This window comes from Corvus brachyrhynchos, unplaced genomic scaffold (assembly GCF_000691975.1).
Source record: "Corvus brachyrhynchos isolate BGI_N302 unplaced genomic scaffold, ASM69197v1 scaffold229, whole genome shotgun sequence".
Lineage (NCBI taxonomy): Eukaryota > Metazoa > Chordata > Aves > Passeriformes > Corvidae > Corvus > Corvus brachyrhynchos.
Genome location: NW_008240042.1, coordinates 2662310 through 2682411, shown reverse-complemented (window position 1 = coordinate 2682411; position 20102 = coordinate 2662310). Strand labels below are relative to the sequence as shown.

At 38.8% G+C, this 20102-nt stretch overlaps 1 protein-coding gene across 1 annotated transcript in view; it reads right to left on the bottom strand.

The window, feature by feature from the left end:
- SLC10A7 (solute carrier family 10 member 7) overlaps window positions 1–20102 on the bottom strand; it is a 173891-nt gene that overhangs the window by 90091 nt on the left and 63698 nt on the right. Inside the window, exon 7 of the mRNA XM_008641344.2 lies at window positions 7373–7411. Within this exon, the coding sequence (XP_008639566.1) occupies window positions 7373–7411 (39 nt within the window). The remainder of the gene's footprint in view (window positions 1–7372; window positions 7412–20102) is intronic.

The window sequence follows — 20102 nt, the reverse complement described above, 5'->3', positions numbered from 1 at the left end:
GAGAGTTCTGAAGGTGGTATAATTTTTTTTTTTCTTCTTTTAGGTCTGTTAATAAACTTCTTTATATTCTTTCAAGTTTGGTGCCTGTTTTGCATTTCTCCTAATTCTTATCTCACAGCAGATAAACAGTAATGAGTATTTTGGACCAAACCACTACAGATAGTTACCAAAGACAGACACTTTTGATTCAGTAATTCATTAGCTTACACTTGAAATGGAATCAAGCTTTTTATAAATTTCCAGTATTCAGTCTCCATTAACAAGAGAGATGACTTCACCACAGTCACAGAGGCACTTTAATTTCCAGTTTCCCCACACTATATGATCAGAAGTAAAAGACCAGATCACAAAGTTTAAGGTACTTTGAATGCCCAGTCTTGGGTTGCAAAACTTCTTTCCCTTCTACGTTGCAATTCCTAAGTGACAACTGGACTGGAAGAACAAAGCTGCTTCAACTCTCACGCTACCCTTCCTGAGTTCTGCCTCTGAATTTTTTCCAGCAAGATCCACTTTTACTGCTTGTTTTACTAACTCAAGAAATGCCAGTGGCACATATATCCTCAGCTCTCTCTTTTCCTAAGAGCCTGCTAATCCATGGAAACAGTAAAGAGGGGGGCAGGATTCAATCTACTGTCTCAAAAGCCATCACCAAGTACCATGCCAAGCAAGTGCACTAGATGGGGTTGCTGACCAAAAAAAGAAGGTGCAAGAAAAAAATCCTACCTGTTTGCTGTCATATAAGGAAGTGGAAAAAGCAGAATATCCAAATATATTTATCTTCAGAAAGGTAGCAGTTAATTATCTTTTGGCCACAAAGATAATACAAAGAGATGTATTTAATGGCCTACTTATCGCTATCTTTAAACAAACTTTTTTTGGCAGAACTGACTGCTTGAGTCCCATAAGACCATGCAAGATGAATTAAATGATCAGTAGCAAAAGCTAATGGGAAAACTAAGAAAGCCCTGAGACCAGCTACAGCCCTCATAAGTTCTACGCATTTGACAGCTAATGGTTTCATTTTTTGTTATTATGTAGATTTCAAGGCATTTTCCTCTTGGCCACTGTAAAAAAAAATACAGGGACTAATCATTGGCCTTCTAGAGGACATTTTTTTTTAGACCTTGACTGCACACTTTCTCTCCTCTTGGTTACTGTTACCTACCCTCCTTCTCTGTAACATTTCAAAGATAACCAACAGCAGTGCTGTTATTTGTTAACTGGTTCTCTGTGCTGCCAGGATCTGCAAATCCCTACTGACTTAATTGGTCTTTTCAGACCAACTGTGTCGTCAGTGACACCACACAGTGGGTGTTACAATACTCAGATTTCCAGTTATCCCTCTACCCAATTTCTCTCAATCCCTTGGGAGCAAGATCCCGTTTACTTCTCTTTGAGTATTGCACCTTTATACGTACTCCTTTTTTTTGTTGATTAAAGGAGTTCAGCAGTAGTCATAGACAGGCAGGTTTTTTTTTTTATTATTTTGTAAAAAATTCTACATCTCATTCTAGCTGATGCCCACTCTGTCCAAAGTTTGGCTTTGGGAGGGGAAGAGAAGATCAATAAAGGAATACTGGGATGGGTGAACATGCCTAGCAATCCCTCAAAATAATCATGTGTGTCAAGGCTCTTTTTTTAAGCCCATGCTAAGGGGTCTTTTTCACAGGGAGCTTTGTTATTCTGCCTTGCTTGTGCCAAAATAGTACAAACTAACTCAAATTTAGGTATTAAACTGAGCATGCTATACACTGGAACTTTACATAGTAAGAGTGAAGGCCTACATGCTTTGAAAAGTCACTCAGCAAACTTGGAAACAATGATTCCCAAGCTTACTTTGAGATTTCAGCTCCAGCTAGCAGAGATCAAAATAAGGATGTTAAATAACAACAAGAGATCCCAGCATCAGCCATGAAATAAGTTACAGTAAGGCAACCTAAGTGGCTCCCAAGATTATTTAAATTCCATGGAATATAAACTCTTCCTGCTTGGTTCATAATGTCTGGCCCAAACACTTGCTGCTGCTGAGGTCTGCTATCCCCTCCCACTCATGCAAAAAACAATCCTTCAAGAATGAAGTACCTTCCCAAGTGGCTGATTAAGAGGGAGAACTTGCTCAGGACTTGGAGAGTTACCCTGATCAAATTCGGAGCACAGACCAGCAGCACCACTGTACTGCTCACAGAGGAAGAGGAGACCACTTCCAAGAGTGTGGTTGCTCACCATAAAGCAGCTCCACTTTGAAATTAAACAAGACTGAATCCAGAATTCAGCACCTGTTGTGAACAGACTTCCTGGCAAGATTTCCTTGTAAACAGCTAGCACAGTAAAAAGGGAATCCCAGATGACTGCTCTGCCCCTTTTCATACTGCAGACACAATTAAGAGGGAACAAAGGGGTATACAAACATTTGCCTGATTTTAGAAAAATATTTACAATGTTTGTACTAGAAATACTTAAGTCAGATAAGGATATTTGTCCTAGAAATAACTAAGATTAAAAAAGTGGTAATAAAAAAAGCCCCAAATAAACCTAAATCATTCAACATCCATTAAGGTAAAATAAAGCAAATAAATTCAGCCAATTGGTTATTTCCATATGGTTGGATTTCTTTAAATAGTAATGAAATCATTGCTAAAAAATCCATTGTTATTAAAATAAAAAAGTTGGCTCAGCCTACCAAAATTAGATTTGTAAGTTGCTGGTCATTCTCATAATTAAATCTGTGTCACAGATTTGCAAGAAAAATGGACACTATGACTAATGCATTTACTTGCAGCACTAGTGCTGTCAGGCTGTGTAAATCATTATGCCTGCTAAAGCAGACTAGATAAGAATTCCATACATTTTCATTAACCAACTAAGCTGGGTGTATATGTGAGAAGCTAACGTTATTCTCTGCTAGCTTTAGCTTGAATTTGGAAGACAATGTAAATAAAAACACTAGCCTTGATTTGATGAGCAACGTGGATGCTCCAAAAATTATTTGAGCTTTTTGAACGACATGACCCAGCTCTGTCCCCTCTGAGAGATGGTCAGATAAAAGAACAAACCCATACATACTTAGTTTGGACAAAGGACATTAATGCAACAATGGGCATCTGAAATGTGCCTTATTGCATCTATTATGTTGCAACAGAGAAAGAAAAGCTAATCCAAGACAGCGTTGGAGGAAGTCTTAACCAAAGCTTTGCTGTTTTCTCAGGAGCACAATGGTCACCAGAGCAGAGTCCCCTGAATCCTCTCTTTTCCTCTTGATTCCCTGTCACCACAGACCTTCAGATCTTGGTTACAGTTCTTTGTTTAAGGTGAAGCTGATGGCTGCTGCTTTCACGTGAACTAACTGTTCATAACCCCAAGGCACTGAAAAATCAGCCTACACTGACTCACACCACAGGCTGGATATTCTCATGGGTTTCCCAGCCCATGGTCTCAAGCAGAAAGGAGATTAATGAGAGGTAGAAAGATTAGACAAGCCTGGTCTAGTCTAGTAGTGCAGAGCATTTTGTGAGGACATGGTGCTCTGGAAGTCCGTCTCCCACACTGTCACTGCAAACTGAGTGCAGCTCTCAGCCAAGCCTGTCTCCAGTGCAGGAACAGCCTCAGTTACAGGTATGCCCTGGTGGACAAAGCCAAAGGAACTGAATGGCTCAGGCAAACACCATGAACAACCATCAGCACATGTTTTGCAGTCTCCTGCCTATTGCTCTGTGATTTGGATATTTGCAAGTATTTCTCTTCTTTTAGAAGGAGAACAGAAATGCTTAGGAAGCATGGCAATGCGTACAACATTAAGAATGTCAGTAGACCTATACTTATCATCCTAGGCAATTTCTTTAGCCTTTAGGTGCAAAAGTATCCTCTGCTACAAGTGGAAGCAACTAAGACTGTGCTTTATCTCAGCATCTTGGCATATGCATGCAACCTTGTGATAACCAACCACCCTGTATCAGTAAAATGCTATCAGATTACATTAAAACCCCATTAAGAGGAAAAACTGAAATCACTTCTTATGTTCCACAATTATTGTAAACCAAACTGCTTAAACGAGGGGAGGAGATAATGATATTAACTACCCAACTCAGAGCAATCCTCTGTGGTATGAGTCTAAATATTCTCTTGGCTGAAATTTATGTAAATTGAATTCATCTATCGTTAGTTATTACTAACCTAGCTATATAAAAACACTTTTCTGTAACAATTATTTTTTTCAAACACTGTGTTTTAATTAGATCTGGGACGTTATTAACTAAGTCAATAAAATAATGTAAATATGTGCAGTATCATTCCATGCATTGCTTTGTCTGCATGTTTATAGAAATATGGGTTTTGGTGGAGTTGAAAAAGAATTACTTCGTGGCTGGCTGACAGTTTTTGTAAATCTCTTTACCAGTGAAAACACTCCCAGGTCCTTAATCTAAGTGCATTTCTGCTCATCAAGATATTTTTGGCATTTCTACACTTTGTGTATCACAAGATGTTCCCTTTTATCTGAATAAGCTCATCTCAGTATCATTCTAATACTATACTGAGTATTTTCCTGCAGACATTTTGTTCCACAACTTACTTTCATTTAACTTCTCAAGCATTATTTCCTAGTCTTAAGGGGGGGGAAAAAAAAAGGGTGGGCGCAGGAAGGAGAGTAAACAGCACAGCACATCTTTCAGCCCTTCTAAATCACACAGGCACTGGCCCACAGGGCATAGTCTGAAAAGAGAAAACACTGTCCTGGCTTTGTCAGAGCTACACAGCAAGTGCCACAACCTGCCCATGTGCTGTATGTGGTAAAACAAGGAACATATGAAAAATTTCAGCCTTGTCGAGGTCAGAGCCTTCCCAATTATCTCCAGGACACGTGTAACTATAAAGGTTTTGTCACAAAGGTATGTAACTCCATCTAAGCCTGTCCACATACAGCTCATCACTAGACACTCCGAAGAGAAATACAGAAGTGATTTAGGTTCATCATGAATTGAAGATACAGGACATAGTTTCTCCACCCGTAGCCAAATCCGTAAGTTAGGCACCAATATAAACTGATGGATTCCCAAAACCACCACCAGGACCTTCCATTATCTTCTCAGAAACAGACCAATTATTTTTACATTTTATAGAACAGTCTTGACTTCAAATGAGTGTGTGTATATATATATATATATGTGTATATATATATGTATATATATATATACACACACATTATATACACATGTATTTATTGCTTTGCCAGTTTTTCAACAGCAAACTTTCTTTGTAAGTGACCATACACATGCCAGTGCTCCACATCTGGAGCCACTCAATTCAAGGTCATGTAGACCTACACCCCTGTGAACCTACTCGAAAACAACTCTGCCTACTAACTACTGTCCCTGGCCTACTACCACACTTCAGTCACAAGGTTTATCCTATCAACTTCATAACTGGAAAAGTTTCTAAGAGCAAAGCACTCAGTAAACATATTTGTGATTTGTTTTCTGTCATACACATATATTCCCCACATAATCATGCTTTCGAAGTAGAATTACCACAACAAGTGTTTAAATGTGTGGATATATTTGTAATTTAATAGTAACCAGTGTCTTTACTGTCTTATTCTAAAATAATCAGTAATTAGAAAAAATCAGCTATGGCTTCATTTTAGCTGATCTTCAATATTTTTGAAAAGTCTTTCCAGGGAATTTTTTTAATAATGTTTACTGCAATCCTGCTCCAACATTTCCAAAAAGACCTGAAGGGAACAAAAAGTGAAATGAGGTAATTACATGTAAGCAGAACTTTCCAATGATCATGAACTAAGATCAAAACCAAAATTAGGCGTATTACATGAAGACAAAAAATAACTCAGCTTCTTCAGCTCAGATTTCTTCAAAGAGCTGCAAACAGCTACTAGAAATTGAAAATAAGTCTCTGTCGCTTTACTAAAAGCCAGCATTGTAGTCAGATGCAGTGGAGCCTAAACTCTTATTTGAAGCCAGAAGACATCTCCGAATGTCAGCTGAACTGAGCCTTTGGGTATTCTCAGAAACCTCTTGAACTAAAAGCTGGAGACAGCAAAGAAACCAGGAGCTTGTGCCAAACAACAGGAGAAAATATCACGCACACAGAGATTTTAGAGTTTTTCCAGCACTTCCACAGTTTGAGGCAGGCCCATGGAAGGAGGACATGACAGGTGACAAAAAGGACAAGTACTTGGGAACTGATATTTTAAATACAAGTGGTCATCTCTACCCCAAAAAACTTACATCCACCCTCCTAACTTTAACCTAGTCCCTCAAAAAAGCAGCAGCACAACACAACTTCAAAATGCCATGTGACTTTACCTCTTGGTAGTAGAGCTTTATGTACTTTAAACTCCTAAACACCAGCTTTTCATACAAAAAAAAGAAAAAAAACAAAAACAACAAGAAACCAAACCATGAATAAAAAGTGAGTTATTTTGTACTCGCAGTTTTGATTTTAATTTCCTAATTTGAATTCTTTTGTCATTCATTCATTTTACACATCACAGTCCTTCTGGGGACAGAAGACTGGAATCACAAACACATACTTCCAAACATGCATAAACTTTAGTAAGAACAAATTCAATTATTAGCTGCCTAAATAAATAAAACAATCAGTCACAGTAGTTTGCCAACATACAAAATAATTTTTTACTTAATATTCATTAGTATTTCTCTAAACAACACATCAGTAAAAGAAATCTATCCTTCCTTTCTTCATAAATATATTTAGTGTTCTTTACAGTGTCCTTTCCAAATGTTTTTAGACCATCAGGACCACAAATACTGCTTTTGCTTTTTAAAGAAACAGTTATATTTCCAGCTGGATTGATTGCTTTCCCATATCTAGCTATTTTAGTGTGTTCCTCAGAGACATCGAGTGGCTCCACTGACAGTAAAATATGCCAAACAAATGACAAGTCACTGAGTAAATTAGCATCTACTCTCTGATCAGCTGGGTCATGTTTTCTTTGCAAAATCCATGGCCTCTTGATAGAAAATAATGAGTATTTGATGGGCCTTATTAGAAGAATCAATATATTGATGCCCATGTCTGAAACATCTGCATAATAATAGATTCTGTTAACCCATTAAGGAGAAAATTAAGATGTGTTTACACATTATTAATTTACCACAAGCAGAGACAATTTGCTCACTACCTTTATTCACTACCTTTCTCAAGAGTTTAACAAAAAGAAAAGAAATTGCAGTATCTGTATTTAAGGGAATAGTGACATAAACTGAAAGATGATTCAAATTTTTCCATCTGAATGGCAAAATTCCACCAAAAATAATGTGAAAAAAAACAAACACACCAGTGATACTGTTAAAAATGAGACTATTAAAGCACTTGCTATGAATACTGTGTTACTTACCAAAAAACTTCCAAAAGCAGAATTAAATATAGCAGCTGCCTAGAGAGAAAAAAAAGGATAAATATCACCAATGGTAAAATAGCTCCAATGCAAGAATAAAATGTTCTTCCCCCACCCAACAAGCTATTAGATTCTCCAAAGACACACATACACAGCGACCATTAGCCAGTTAGCCACTGCTTTAAAAATTGCCAGTCGCCTGTAACTTATGAAGACTGATGGATTCTGGTTTATGCATTCATAAATAACGTGCCAAAATGGACAAAAGCAGGAGGAGACGAAAACCCTTGCCGATAGACTGAAGAGGAATATTCACAAGAACTAAGAATATTACACAGAAGCTTGGTCTCACTGCTCGTGCTCTAAGTTGCCAGGAACATTTTTATATACTGACCTATTAACTAAAATAAACATAATCTGATGTAACTAAAATGCTGCATTTTCATACACTTTTAACAATTTTAATGAAATAGTGATCTGGTAAATAAACTACTTTAATAGCTCATCGTAATAAAGTATTGACAGAGAGTATTTCCTGTAGTTTGACCAACAAATTTAAAATAGGAATTACAAAAATCCCAACCAAAAAAAACCCCACAATGACCCCATACTTCTGAGGCCAAAATATCATTACTTTTCACTCCATAGTCTTTTAAAATAAGAAAATAAACAATTTTGATAATGACTTTAGAAGTGTTTGTGCTTACCTAAATATCCAGGAAATATAAGGTAGCAGTATTATTTCTTAATACGAACTCATTAAATTCCAGGAAGTTAAAACTTGAGTCTTGCATAGCTTTCCCCAATCACCAAGAAAGAACAGAAACTCTTGTATGGCAGCCAGTCTGATGAAAAGCCACACAGCAAAGGTAAGGGGAAAGGGAGGAAGGAAATCTACCATTTATGTGCCGATTTAGAGTCAAATTAAACACCCTGGACACTTCCAGCCACAGATTAATAACAAGAGGCTGCTAGTGAGTTGAGCAAGTTTGAATGAAGTCCAAAATCAGGGTAGGAGCAGTAGCTGAACCTGCCTTCTGCTCCATAAGAGGATGCAAGGAAAATGAATGGGTAATGAGATCCTTGGCTCTAGAGAGCTTAGCTTTCTTATTCAAGTTCATAATTAATTCAAAGCTTTGATAATTTCATTAGATTCCTCCTCTGCTGGCCCTATCAATAAAAGATGGCACTGGACCACAGCTCCTCAGTGGCCCAAATACAGAAACAAATGCAGACTGGGAAACCTTTGCTGACTTGCTTACTAACAGGGACAATGGCATATGGCACTCCATGTTGTGGAGGGAGCATCTGAATAGATACAGCTAAATAAAACATTATAGTTGACAGTTGTAAACTACAGTAACATATTTTAACACCTCTTTCTCATCAGCATTTCTTTTTTGAACGTTAAAAAAAAAAAAAAAAGAGGCACAAGTCCAAACAGCTTCTCTTGCCAGAGATCATAGCTGAAAGGAAGCATGAGTAGTATCAACAATTCTTCAACAAGTGTGAATTAAATCAGGATTTTTTACTTGTATTTGAAGCTGTGCAACTGATACTTTCATGTAGCAAGGCAAAGACACATTACACGCATCCAGAGAAACCTAGAGCATGGCTACCCATCCTGATTTGGGGATCATCTAGAGATATGGCATTATTTTACTTAAAAGAGGCTGCAATTCCACTTCCAGGAGAAATTCTGTACCTGGAAAGGTGTTAAGGAGAGATACTAGATGGTGATATTTTGGCCATTAACAAACTTCTTTTATTCATTCCTAATCCATCTGGAAGATTTCTGGATTTTTGAAATATTCTCAAGTATATAACAGGGACTAAGACAACAATCTTGGACAATATTTATTCTTCAGTTATTTAGCCAGACATGTGCAAAAGTCATATTTCACAACCAGTTCATGGGTACACTAGTTTACAGTTTTTAAATCCCTTTCTCTGGAGTGTCAGGAATTATCCATAGCAGATGATGAAACACTCATTACAGGCAAAAGAAGAGGGGAAAAAAAAAATCAGGAAGATTGCAAATTAAAGTACAATCATCCAGATTATTTGCCTCAGTGAGGGAGGACTTACATATGTCAATTACTCTACCTGCAGTTTTCTTGGTAAACATTTCCCCTGCAAAATAAACTTACAAGTAATTTCTTCTCATACTTACAAATCTGGGGCTTATATTTGCGATTCTGGTTCAGTTTAAACAAACTGGCAGTAAACTGAATCAACTACTCCAATTTGTAATTAAACATACCTAGTAGCATAACCCGGTAGAATTTAAACACTTTCATGCTTCCAACTCCCTTCTATCAAAGGGATACATACCTCACAGGGCATTGTCAAAATTAATTCATTCCTTAAAAAGCACTCTGAAATCCTTAGAGGGATGATACAAATAAACATCAGTGCTGACACACGATACAGCCAGGCTCTTCATTTTCTATTTGAAACATTTATTAGTCACTATTACTGCATCACTCTTTTTTAGAGTTTGCTCTTTTTGTGCTGCAACAGATATCAGAATATCCGTGGTCAGCTTAAATGAAACAATAAAGCATGAAAACATTTAGATGTCTTTATCATACTCCAAGTTCAGATTTGCATGTGTTTGCAAACCATACATTGCATTTATGGTTAGCACGAGGGGAGAGCTCTCTATGCAATCCCTAGTAAAGTCCTTTCAAAAGGTAAGTGCATAGCCATGTATTGAAATGTAAGGTCAGACCACATTCAAAGGTACTAACAACTAGACAAATGTTCCAAGTTTGTATCAACTCAGAGACATGACTGAAAGTCACTGCCAAGACTCTTAACAGGGCAAGTACAGAAGAGCACGGACAGCATCACTTGAGTTAACAACTGTACATATTAGCTCTACTAAACAACCAATTCACTTATTATTAGGCAGGTACAATTTCAGTTAGCTCTATATGGCACTGGGCTCGAGGGAATGCTCTTGTGGTCTACATTTCCAGGGAGAATTCCAAACGAGAAGTGATTGGGTCACCTCCGAAGGACACCTGTCTGGCAGCACTTGGCAGAAACCTTCCTCTTCTCATACCCCAGTCTAGCACAAAGCTTCAGCCCTCCATCTCTCACCTTTTATCCTGGAATAGATGTATGGAAAACACTGCTAAGATTTCTACAGTGACAGCAACAAGATCCAAGACAGTCCTCCTGGCAACAAAGGCTAGTAAAAGACAAAGCCTAGAAGAAAAAGGCAAAGCTAAGCTACAACCAAGGGGCTGAGCATTTCCCCCCAGGTGTGAACCAAAATGGGCAAGTACTTCTATTTGTGGCAAGTACCCACAGCATTCAAAAGCACATGTGACTGGGCAGCAGATCAAACAAGTGCGTTTAGAATTCACAGAACACATTCTGAACTTTTTTCATTGCTTTTTTTTGGTACCAAACTAAACTACCTTGGAATTTATTAGACTAGATATTGTTTTGATAATAATGGAGCCAATCTATGTTAAATAACAGGAAAAAATACCCCAGCCACATTTGGAACACCTAGGTCAAACACCAGCATTTTATCATTATCGGCACAATTTCAAAGAAATTGTTACACGCAGCTAAACTGGGACTTCACTCCAGAGTACAGGCAAACAGCAGTGCCTCACAGCTTTGTATGTGCATCATAAAAAAAAGGAAGAGATTTTCTCACCAGTGTGTGTATATTGCTTCAATACTAACACATTTGATTCTCAAGTGTCATTTGGCAGCCTTTAGGGAGACAACCTTCCTAGATGTACTTAAGCCTATGCTTACCCCCAGGCACCCCACAGCAGGGAAAGCACATGCTATGGACACCAGGGCCTGTCTGGCCCCAAGTCATCCCTGCTCTGAGAAAAGGACATTCCAGGGTCAAGGCCACAGATGCGGAGTAATGAAATCAAATAGTCAGAACATCCTGGAAGGAAGCAGCCTGGGCATCATATAGAGCTGTTCCGTGTCTGTCTGCAACTCCTTGCAGTTAAAACCTTAGCTCTAGTGGGATGTACCACACACTAGTGGGATATATAGCTCAAGCATCAGGAATAAGACTAATTATCCTGTTTAACACACAAGGCACAATGAGGAAGAAAGAAAAGCCCAGAAAAGTAGAAAAGAACTGGGGAGAGACAAGGACTCTCATAGGTCTAGTGCAGGATTATGCAGCAGACGACAGCGAACACGATATGGTAGTGTAACATTTTACAGCATCCATATTGTTATTGCAAAACTTAATACAATTATGCCTCCTATTTGACAGGAGAAGAAAGGAAAAAAAAAAGAGAGAGGGAGACTGAAGAAAGTGATGGCAATGGTTTGACCAAATAGGACAGAACAGGAAATTTTATCTACCCAAAGAGATCAGTGTAGTTCGAGAAGGTGGAATAAGGCAGCACGTCAGAAGTAACTTGAATGAGTTGGCAGAGTCCCTTTAAACAACTCCTTCAATCTCCTATTTAAAAATAAAATCTCATGTGAGTGTTACCACAGCTCATGTCTTAACTGCTGGTTCTAATAACAAGATGTTACATCTCTGTAGAAAGCTATTTGCCACAGCACCGTTACTGCAAACAGAATATAAATATACCTAATAAGGTTTAATCTGTGTTGCTGTTCATAACTATTCATCTGAGTTCAGACAGGAAAAAAAAAAAAATATATATATATATACTCAAGTTCCTGGTTTCCAGCACTAAATTGAATCAGGTGTCCTCTTCTCTTAAGAAAATTAAGTTGCTTTTGTGCAAGAGTGTTTTAATGAGAACAGAGCCTGCCGACATTGATAAATGGGAATGACACCAGAGAGAGCATGTAAGCAGGACAATATGTGCATGTTACAGTCTTACAGGCTATTTTTCACTGACTATCCTGAATGACTTCTCTGTTTCTTAAGGGGCCTATTAATCTCAAATTTAGTTATTACACAACGTTTATTTGAACATATATTCTGTGGATGATGACAGTTAATAAAGGAAATCTTTTACAAGCTGTATTTTTACATATTGTTCCAACTGCAGCTCCCAGTCATTCTACTGTATTGATGGAATAACCTAGTTATGATGCAGGTTTAAAAAAGGCACATATATTCAGATTCCTTTCTAAGCATATGGGGAGTCTTAAATAACTGTTAAAATGCATATAAAAATCCTGCTACAGCATGGCAAAAATGAAAGAGGCAGTGTTAACTGCTCAACAAAATCTCCAGCTGCCCAGTTGCCCCCTCCAAGGCAAAGCATGTGCCTTTTTAACACTGCAGCACCATCTCTGGGAAACAAATAGGGTCTAGATTTGACTCTGATGTATGTACGCTCCATACAGAATTCAACAGAAGCTGGAGTATGCATCTTACACATGAATCTGGCCCATGTGCTGTATATGTGACAGGCCACCACAACAGTTGCATTACATTTACAACAAAACAAAAACCACACAAAATCAACAACCAACCAACCACACGAAAAATGAAAAAACACAAAAGCCCCACGAAACAAAACAGCCACAACCCCCAGACTTAGATACCAACTAAATTTTGAGTCCTAAGAAATCTTATAAAAAAAGTGAGCTCGTGTTAAAAACGCCTCTTATAAAAATACCAAATTACTTTAATTATATTAGTTGAGTAGAAATGTACATAACCTTACACTCTTGTAGGAAAAAAAAAAATCCAGAGGCACACAAATACACACACACACACACAAACTACACCCACCAACCAAGAAACCTCCAGTACACCAACAAAAATACCCCACCACCGTATGGAAGGGATTATGTATTTATCCACTGCCATGTCCCCTGTGGTCCAACACAATTTGTTGACTGGGAAAAAGATAGCAAAGATATCACCTAATCCCCAGCCTGCCTCTAGAGCTGTGCTGACAATATGAAAACATTGCTTTGTTTCAACTGTGTTCAACAACCATCAGTTCTATGGAAACTACACTGAAAAGGCACCAGAAAATGAAAACAAAATAACTAATCTGTTGTTTGTTTGCATTTCAGCAGGGGAACATCATCCAGAGAATGATGCTCTCTAAAACACCGTGCTGAGCCCTCTGTTCCAGGCTGCCAGGGGTTGCCACCTCTTGAGTAGAAGTTGGTGCTGCTTCAGGCAGGCACATCATTCTGCCACAAGCAGGGCACAGAAACAAGCTGAGGCCTCTGCTGGCAGAAGAGTTATTGCCTCTTACCTCTTACTAGCAAAGTTGTTTCTGTTGAAAATCAGTCTTTCATTCCCCAATTTTTGTAGTTTCTCATAGTCATCACCACCTTTTGGTAAATAATATTTACAAATACAAAAACATCTGTTAAAAGGAAAGCTTTTTGGACACACTTATTTAGTTTAGGTGGTGCTTCCCATTGAAGGATTTCTTTGTTTCACCAATAATTTCGGCAATACCGAGGCAGATAAAGAAAACTATCCTGCTCGCTTTCCTCTTGTTAGAAATGCTAACTTGTCTCTACTGAGAGCAACTGGGATGACTCAAGGGAGTTCTGGAGTGTCAGCACGGTATTTCTCACTCAGAAGCAGGAGAAGAGAGAAACTAAAAACCAGGAAAGTATATTCATTGAAATGTTTTTTGGTTTTTTTTTTTTCCAGAGAGTAAAACCAGAATGTAAACATTTGTAAACAATTCAAATGGAAAACATTAATCATTTAGGTCTCAGGAACATTTATGTGTCACTCTTCAAATTTCTACCAATACTAATATATAGATTAATAACAGGAAATCCATGTTTAGCAAAGGTTGGAAAGTAACACTACTGTATGGCTGGCTCATTTTATTTGAGATTACTTGTATAGCTGAGCTGAATGAAAATAAAGACTTTTGTCATCAGTATCAGAAAGATTACATGAAAGAAGCCAGGAGGAAAGAACCTCTGTCAGGAGTTGGAATGTCCATTCTCACATTGAAAGAACCAAGATTTGGTCTCCTCAGAAGAGATAAGGTGCTTCATGGAACAGCACACAGTGCCTGACTAGCCCACACCATCAGCTGTACAATGCTGTCACTTTGTTCATAATTTCTTTGCTTTATCCTAAATGGCACACATCTACCCACTCCAGATGCTCCTGTGGCTGTGTGGCAAACAAAACTCATGTGATAGTCACAAAAAAGGCAGAAAAAAAAAAGCCTATCTAGGCCATATTCAGAAACAGAAATGTAGGCAACACACAACTTTTGCAAACCCTTGTCTATTCTTTCAGGTTGCTAAGGTTAAGGGAATCTTCCTCTTTCTATCAACTGTGATCTTCTTCCTTTTGACAGAGACAGTCACCAATACTCTCATCTCGTCCTTGTGTGGCAGTCCTTGGCCAGTCATACCCCAAAGCCCAGGAGTACCCTGAAGCTGTAGTTTAATTTTCCCATCCTCCTGTCAGCTGCAGCACAAAACACAAAATCACTCTCACAAGACACACTGCCTTCCACTGTTGGGTCCCACGTCACACACCCCAACGGGGCACTGACCTGAACACCTACAGTGGACTTCTGAATACCAACATGAATAAACAGAGGCAGTTTCTCTTTTTTTCCTCCTCTACTTAAACATTGCAAATGCAAACATTAAGATGACTGCCCAGTGCCAGTGTAAACATTGGCACAAGCAGTGATTTAGAGCTGACAGGCTCATTACAACACAGGCTTTCTCATACCAAGCACACATGTGCATAAACACCATGCTCCAGCATCTGACTTACTCCTCCACAAAGTTCATGTGGCTCTGACACACCAGAAAGCTCTGAGCTCCTGGAAAGGTATCTAGCCAAACTTTTTGTATGTATTTTTCCCCAAGTGGAAAGCCTATTTCCATCATTTTCCTGATCAGGCAAAAACAAGGTAACTTCTCCCTTGTACCTACATACTGTAAAGTGTACGCCTTAGCTGCCATACATGTGGCCTGTGAAACATGGTTAGAGGGCAAAAGTTAAGAATTTACCCAGTCACTGACACTTTGGTATCAAAACTACCCACAAGCCTTATGCACATCAAGCATTTCTCAGAGACTCCAGGTTTGTTACCTTAGCAGTGAAGATGCTGGGTCTCACACCAGAACAAACAGATTGCTGAACAATGATTCAATAAAAGAGGCTCAGCTGGACAGTGGTAAAGAAGTACTGCCAACTTGTTCCTCTCTTATGGTCAAACAGTCAAACACTTCATAATTGTAAGAGACTTTCTCTCTAAAAAAAAAAAAAAAAAATTACTGTGGAAGGTATCCTCAAAAGGATACAGAGCAATAACAACCTCCCAAACACACTTTTATTTAAGTTCACATTTTCTGAGATCTTAAACTGTGATAAAAACACTTAAAGGTCTTGTCCCCTGATTCTCCTGGAGACACATCATCCATAACGTGATTAGAGGTCTAGTTAAACAATGCATCCCACAACTCCAAAGAGTATTACTTCCCTGTTGAAGTGAAATGAAAGCACAAGGCCACTTTTTAAAAGGTGCCCTTTGCATTAACTGTAAGGCTGTGCCTGCACCAGTATTTTTCTATAAATATCCCACTGTCATATTGCTTTCTGGGCAGTCAGTAGCAGAATCAGACATTTTAACTGCTATGCCTTCAAAACCAGCTCAGAATAGCATTGTTATAAAAGTCCCTGGCACTACTACCACTGGCAACAGCTTCACTATTAGTTGTGCAATGCCAGGAGATGGGAAATGTAACACTAGTGCAAGGAGGGCCATAGCATGGGGAGGCTGGCTGAAATAGCAGCTTTGTAAAATATAAATTAAGTGTAGCCCTCTGCACAGATCCATAAACCCTGAGCTCTGGAGCTCATGTCAGAATTTGTCATCTCATCAACAAATGTCCCTACCTCAGAGAGGCACAATTTATTTTTTCTTAACCTAGCCCAAAGGTTAGGCTTTACTATAAGCCAGTATCATATGGTACTGGAAATTCCCTTCTTATGAGCCCAGCCAAAGCTCTGCACCCAGCAATATTGTGGTAGAGGTAGAGAGAAAAGAAAAAGAAAAGTTGCATACAATAAGCAAGAGGCCAACATAACAGCCACTGCATGAAGGTTAAAAAGGAAGTCTCAATGCATGCAACTTCATTCTTTGAAATGCTGCTCAGCTACTTTCATCCTCTATATATTAGCAATTCATATAACTACAACTTACACATGCACAGAGTGAGAAAGTGCCTAAATGTGCATCTTTATATATTACATATCCCCAAAATATGCCCAAGGAATTCAGCAGTGGATTAATAACAACTGAAGGTCCAAGCTACTTTTGTCTGAAAACAAATTCACTACATTGGTATTTACCACCACCCTTCTTCTGAACCATGCCCAAAACATCTTTAAATTCTACTCAGTTGGTTGCCCCCATTTTTCAAGCAGACTGCAGCATCCTGTAATCCAAAGGGGGTAAAAGGGGCTTGTCTTCCATACAGTGCAAGGATTGATACTCAAATGCCAATCAAGTCTCAGTCAGGAACTCGGTTTCAGAACTACTTGACAAGCAGCAGGAGTACATCATGAACTACAGAAATGCTGAAACTGTTCTTAAGAATTTTCCTTCATATATGTATATATTTATTATGTAAACATATATACAAAATACATAGCAACTCATTAGCAAGTAAATTAAAGATATTTTTATTACTTCCTTGAAGTAATTTACTTGACTCTCTAATGGGTCATATAGGCTACTATATAACCACTGCTTCTCTGAAGAAAAGGTGGAGAGAAAACACTAAAACCTATGGGTTTCATGTACAGAATTCTACTCGTGCTCTGTGGAGAGCAGAGGATCACCAAAAACTGTGATGGCTATGAGTTTGTTTTACTGCAAAAAGTCACAAACTTGTCAATCATGTTGAACATGCACACAGCATTCACTCAATATACAGAGTTGGCTGAAGACTGGAATTTCCAGCATAAGGGATATTTAAACATGTGCTTTAAACATAAGTTCCCCTCATTTCAAGAATCCCTTCTTTTCACCCTATGTTTGAATTTTTTTTTTTTTATTTTTTTTATTTTTTTTATTTTGTTATTTTGCTGCTTTCAGCTAAATTTCTCCCACGCCTAGTGGGATGGCTTCTGTGACTGTTGCCACACAAAGCTCTTTGGCTGATCCACAATGCAGCACTGTTATCAAATTCTTATGATTCATCTGAGAAGACACAGCCAGGGAGATCACTTAACCATGAGAAATGGAAACTTGGAACACCTAAGTTACACTGAAAAATAGGGACTACGTGAAAATGATTTGTTTGCAAATCTGACCGAGGTTAACCTGGCCTGAAACAAAATATTGACAAAATATTTACAAACATATCATCCTGAAAGAAACAGGAAACATTTCTGTAAAGTCTAAATTGCATAAACAGGGGGAAGAAAAAAAAAAAAAAGAATGGAAACATTCCCAATTTGAGATAGTTTGTAGCCCAAGTTCTATATTCCCAAAGCTGTTACTCAAGAACTATGTGCAGATAGAATGTGAAAGAAAAATAAAAATGCAATTCTTGAAAAATACACTCCTTCAACAAGAAAGCAATTATTTTACATCAATGCTCCTATTTTTCAGCATTTTGTGCTGAAAACTATCTTCTCACATTAACTGATAAGCTGTACAGACAGGTACAACACATTCTGATTTGCCCACAAAGAAATCCAAGGAGAACTTGATAAAGAAATCAATAATTTTGTGTTAACTACAAAAGCTCCAGCAGGACACAGATAATGTTACTACCTGTTCTGTGATGGCTATTCATGGGCACCCAGTGAGGCAAGGGCTACAGAAATTCTCTGTTGTGCCCAGAACATCCTGTATCTGCACTAAGTTTGCAGAAGCAATCTAGATCCAGAGTTCTTTTTCACCACACAGTACTTCAGTACCGTAAGACGCCCTATTATGCATAAGTGGGCAACACTGTGCAAGAAGAACATTCACAACTGCCAGGTCAGAAGTGTGAGAGCTGCCACCTTTGCTGCACAGCAGGAGGTACCCATGCCAAAATAGACACATCTTCTTAAGAGCAAGGCAGAGCAGCAATACACGTGAACATAAAGATAAGAAGTAGAATTGGGATATCCAGATGCGTGAAGAGTAGAAAAAAAATCACCTTATACACTAGAAGCAATCAGAAATCACATCTTTGACAAACACCAAGTACCAGCTACATGAGCAGCACCTCATCTATCAAGGAACTTTTATCTGACACACTAGCTGCATTTTGTAAAAATAGCTTTCACTTTCAAAAGTTCAATTTCAACAACAGCAATTTCTTCGACTAGTCTGTGATCAGCACTTTGGGATGTAAAACAGACAAATAAGGATGTTAGAAATCCCATCTGGCTGGTATTTTGAGTCACGTTTTGCCACTGATAGACACTTGATAAAAGGCAGAGAAAGACTCGGCATATCAGGTCATATCATCATAAGGAAAAAAAAAACCCAACTAAATAAACACCAAGCCCCTGCACATCTGTCTATGGAATAGATTTTCATCTCTCACATGCATTAATTCTAAAACCCAGTCACTGTTTAGTCAGTCATACTGCAGGAAAGACCTCAGAAAGGTATCTCAACATCGTCACCATCTTGTTGAATCAAAGTTCAATTTGCTCTAACACCATAACAAATGTATTCCTGTAATCTGTATCTATATCCTACTCTCGAAGTATCAACAAAATTCAAAGTGATATACTTATCTACAATACATAAAAGAATCATATCACCACTATAAGCTGCAGTGTAGCAATATAGTGGGGCAAAGCATGAAACAGTAATCAAAGTCCTGAAAAATACACCATTGTCAGCACTGTACACTGGTACCAGTGTATTATAGCACCTCAGTTTCAAATAAATCAACCTAAGTGCCTGCTTTGGTAAGCACTTCGAATTCACTGTACATCAGCATTGGGGGGGGTAATGCACAAAGAAACAAATCAGGAAATGTGACTTGTAAATAACAATTCAATTAGCAGATTTATATTACTCATTTCCTAATAAACTTTCTACCCACACCTACATTCAAACCCTCCTACAGCCTTCCCCCCTTCATTTACATATCTGTGCAGGCCTGCTCTTTTTTCTTGCGAGCCCCTTTGCCCTTTCAATCATGAAGTATATTACTCCACTGTCAGAGCAAAGCAGTTCCTAACAACAGGGAGCCCAGCTGGGATAGGAAGAGGGCAGCAGGCTCAGGCATTAACATAATAATCCAACTGTGTTCCCCCAGGCCCTTAGGGCACACAGCACATTAGGCAGCCCTCCTGTGACGCCCGGGCGGAGGCTGCCGGATCACCTGCCCATCAACCTGTGGCAGTCGCCCCCACCTCGGCCGATCCAGCTCCTGCCAAGCCCCCATCCCAATTACCTTCCCACAAAAGACACATGTCCATTTTCCACGCCTGCTCAACGTGACTGCTGCACACCCTTATTTACTCCATTCGAATGCACCTTGCCGTGCCATTTCCAGCAGACTCACTCCTGCCTTTAGACTTCTGGAAGCTCTAGGGACTGGAACAGGACCTACTGCTGCTGCCAGCAGGATCCAGACCTTGAAACAAGAATTCAGATACAAAGCACTGCTCTCTAGATGCAACTTTCAGCCCTACCTATCCTCTGGATTTTTCCCTGAAAGAAAGAGCAGGAAGAACCAAAGAGGCAGACACCCGCCTTTGCTATTTCTGTGCCATGCCATCCAAGGAAACCAGTTTCAGGTGGGCTCGCTTGTTCTTGCTGGGGCTTGGAAT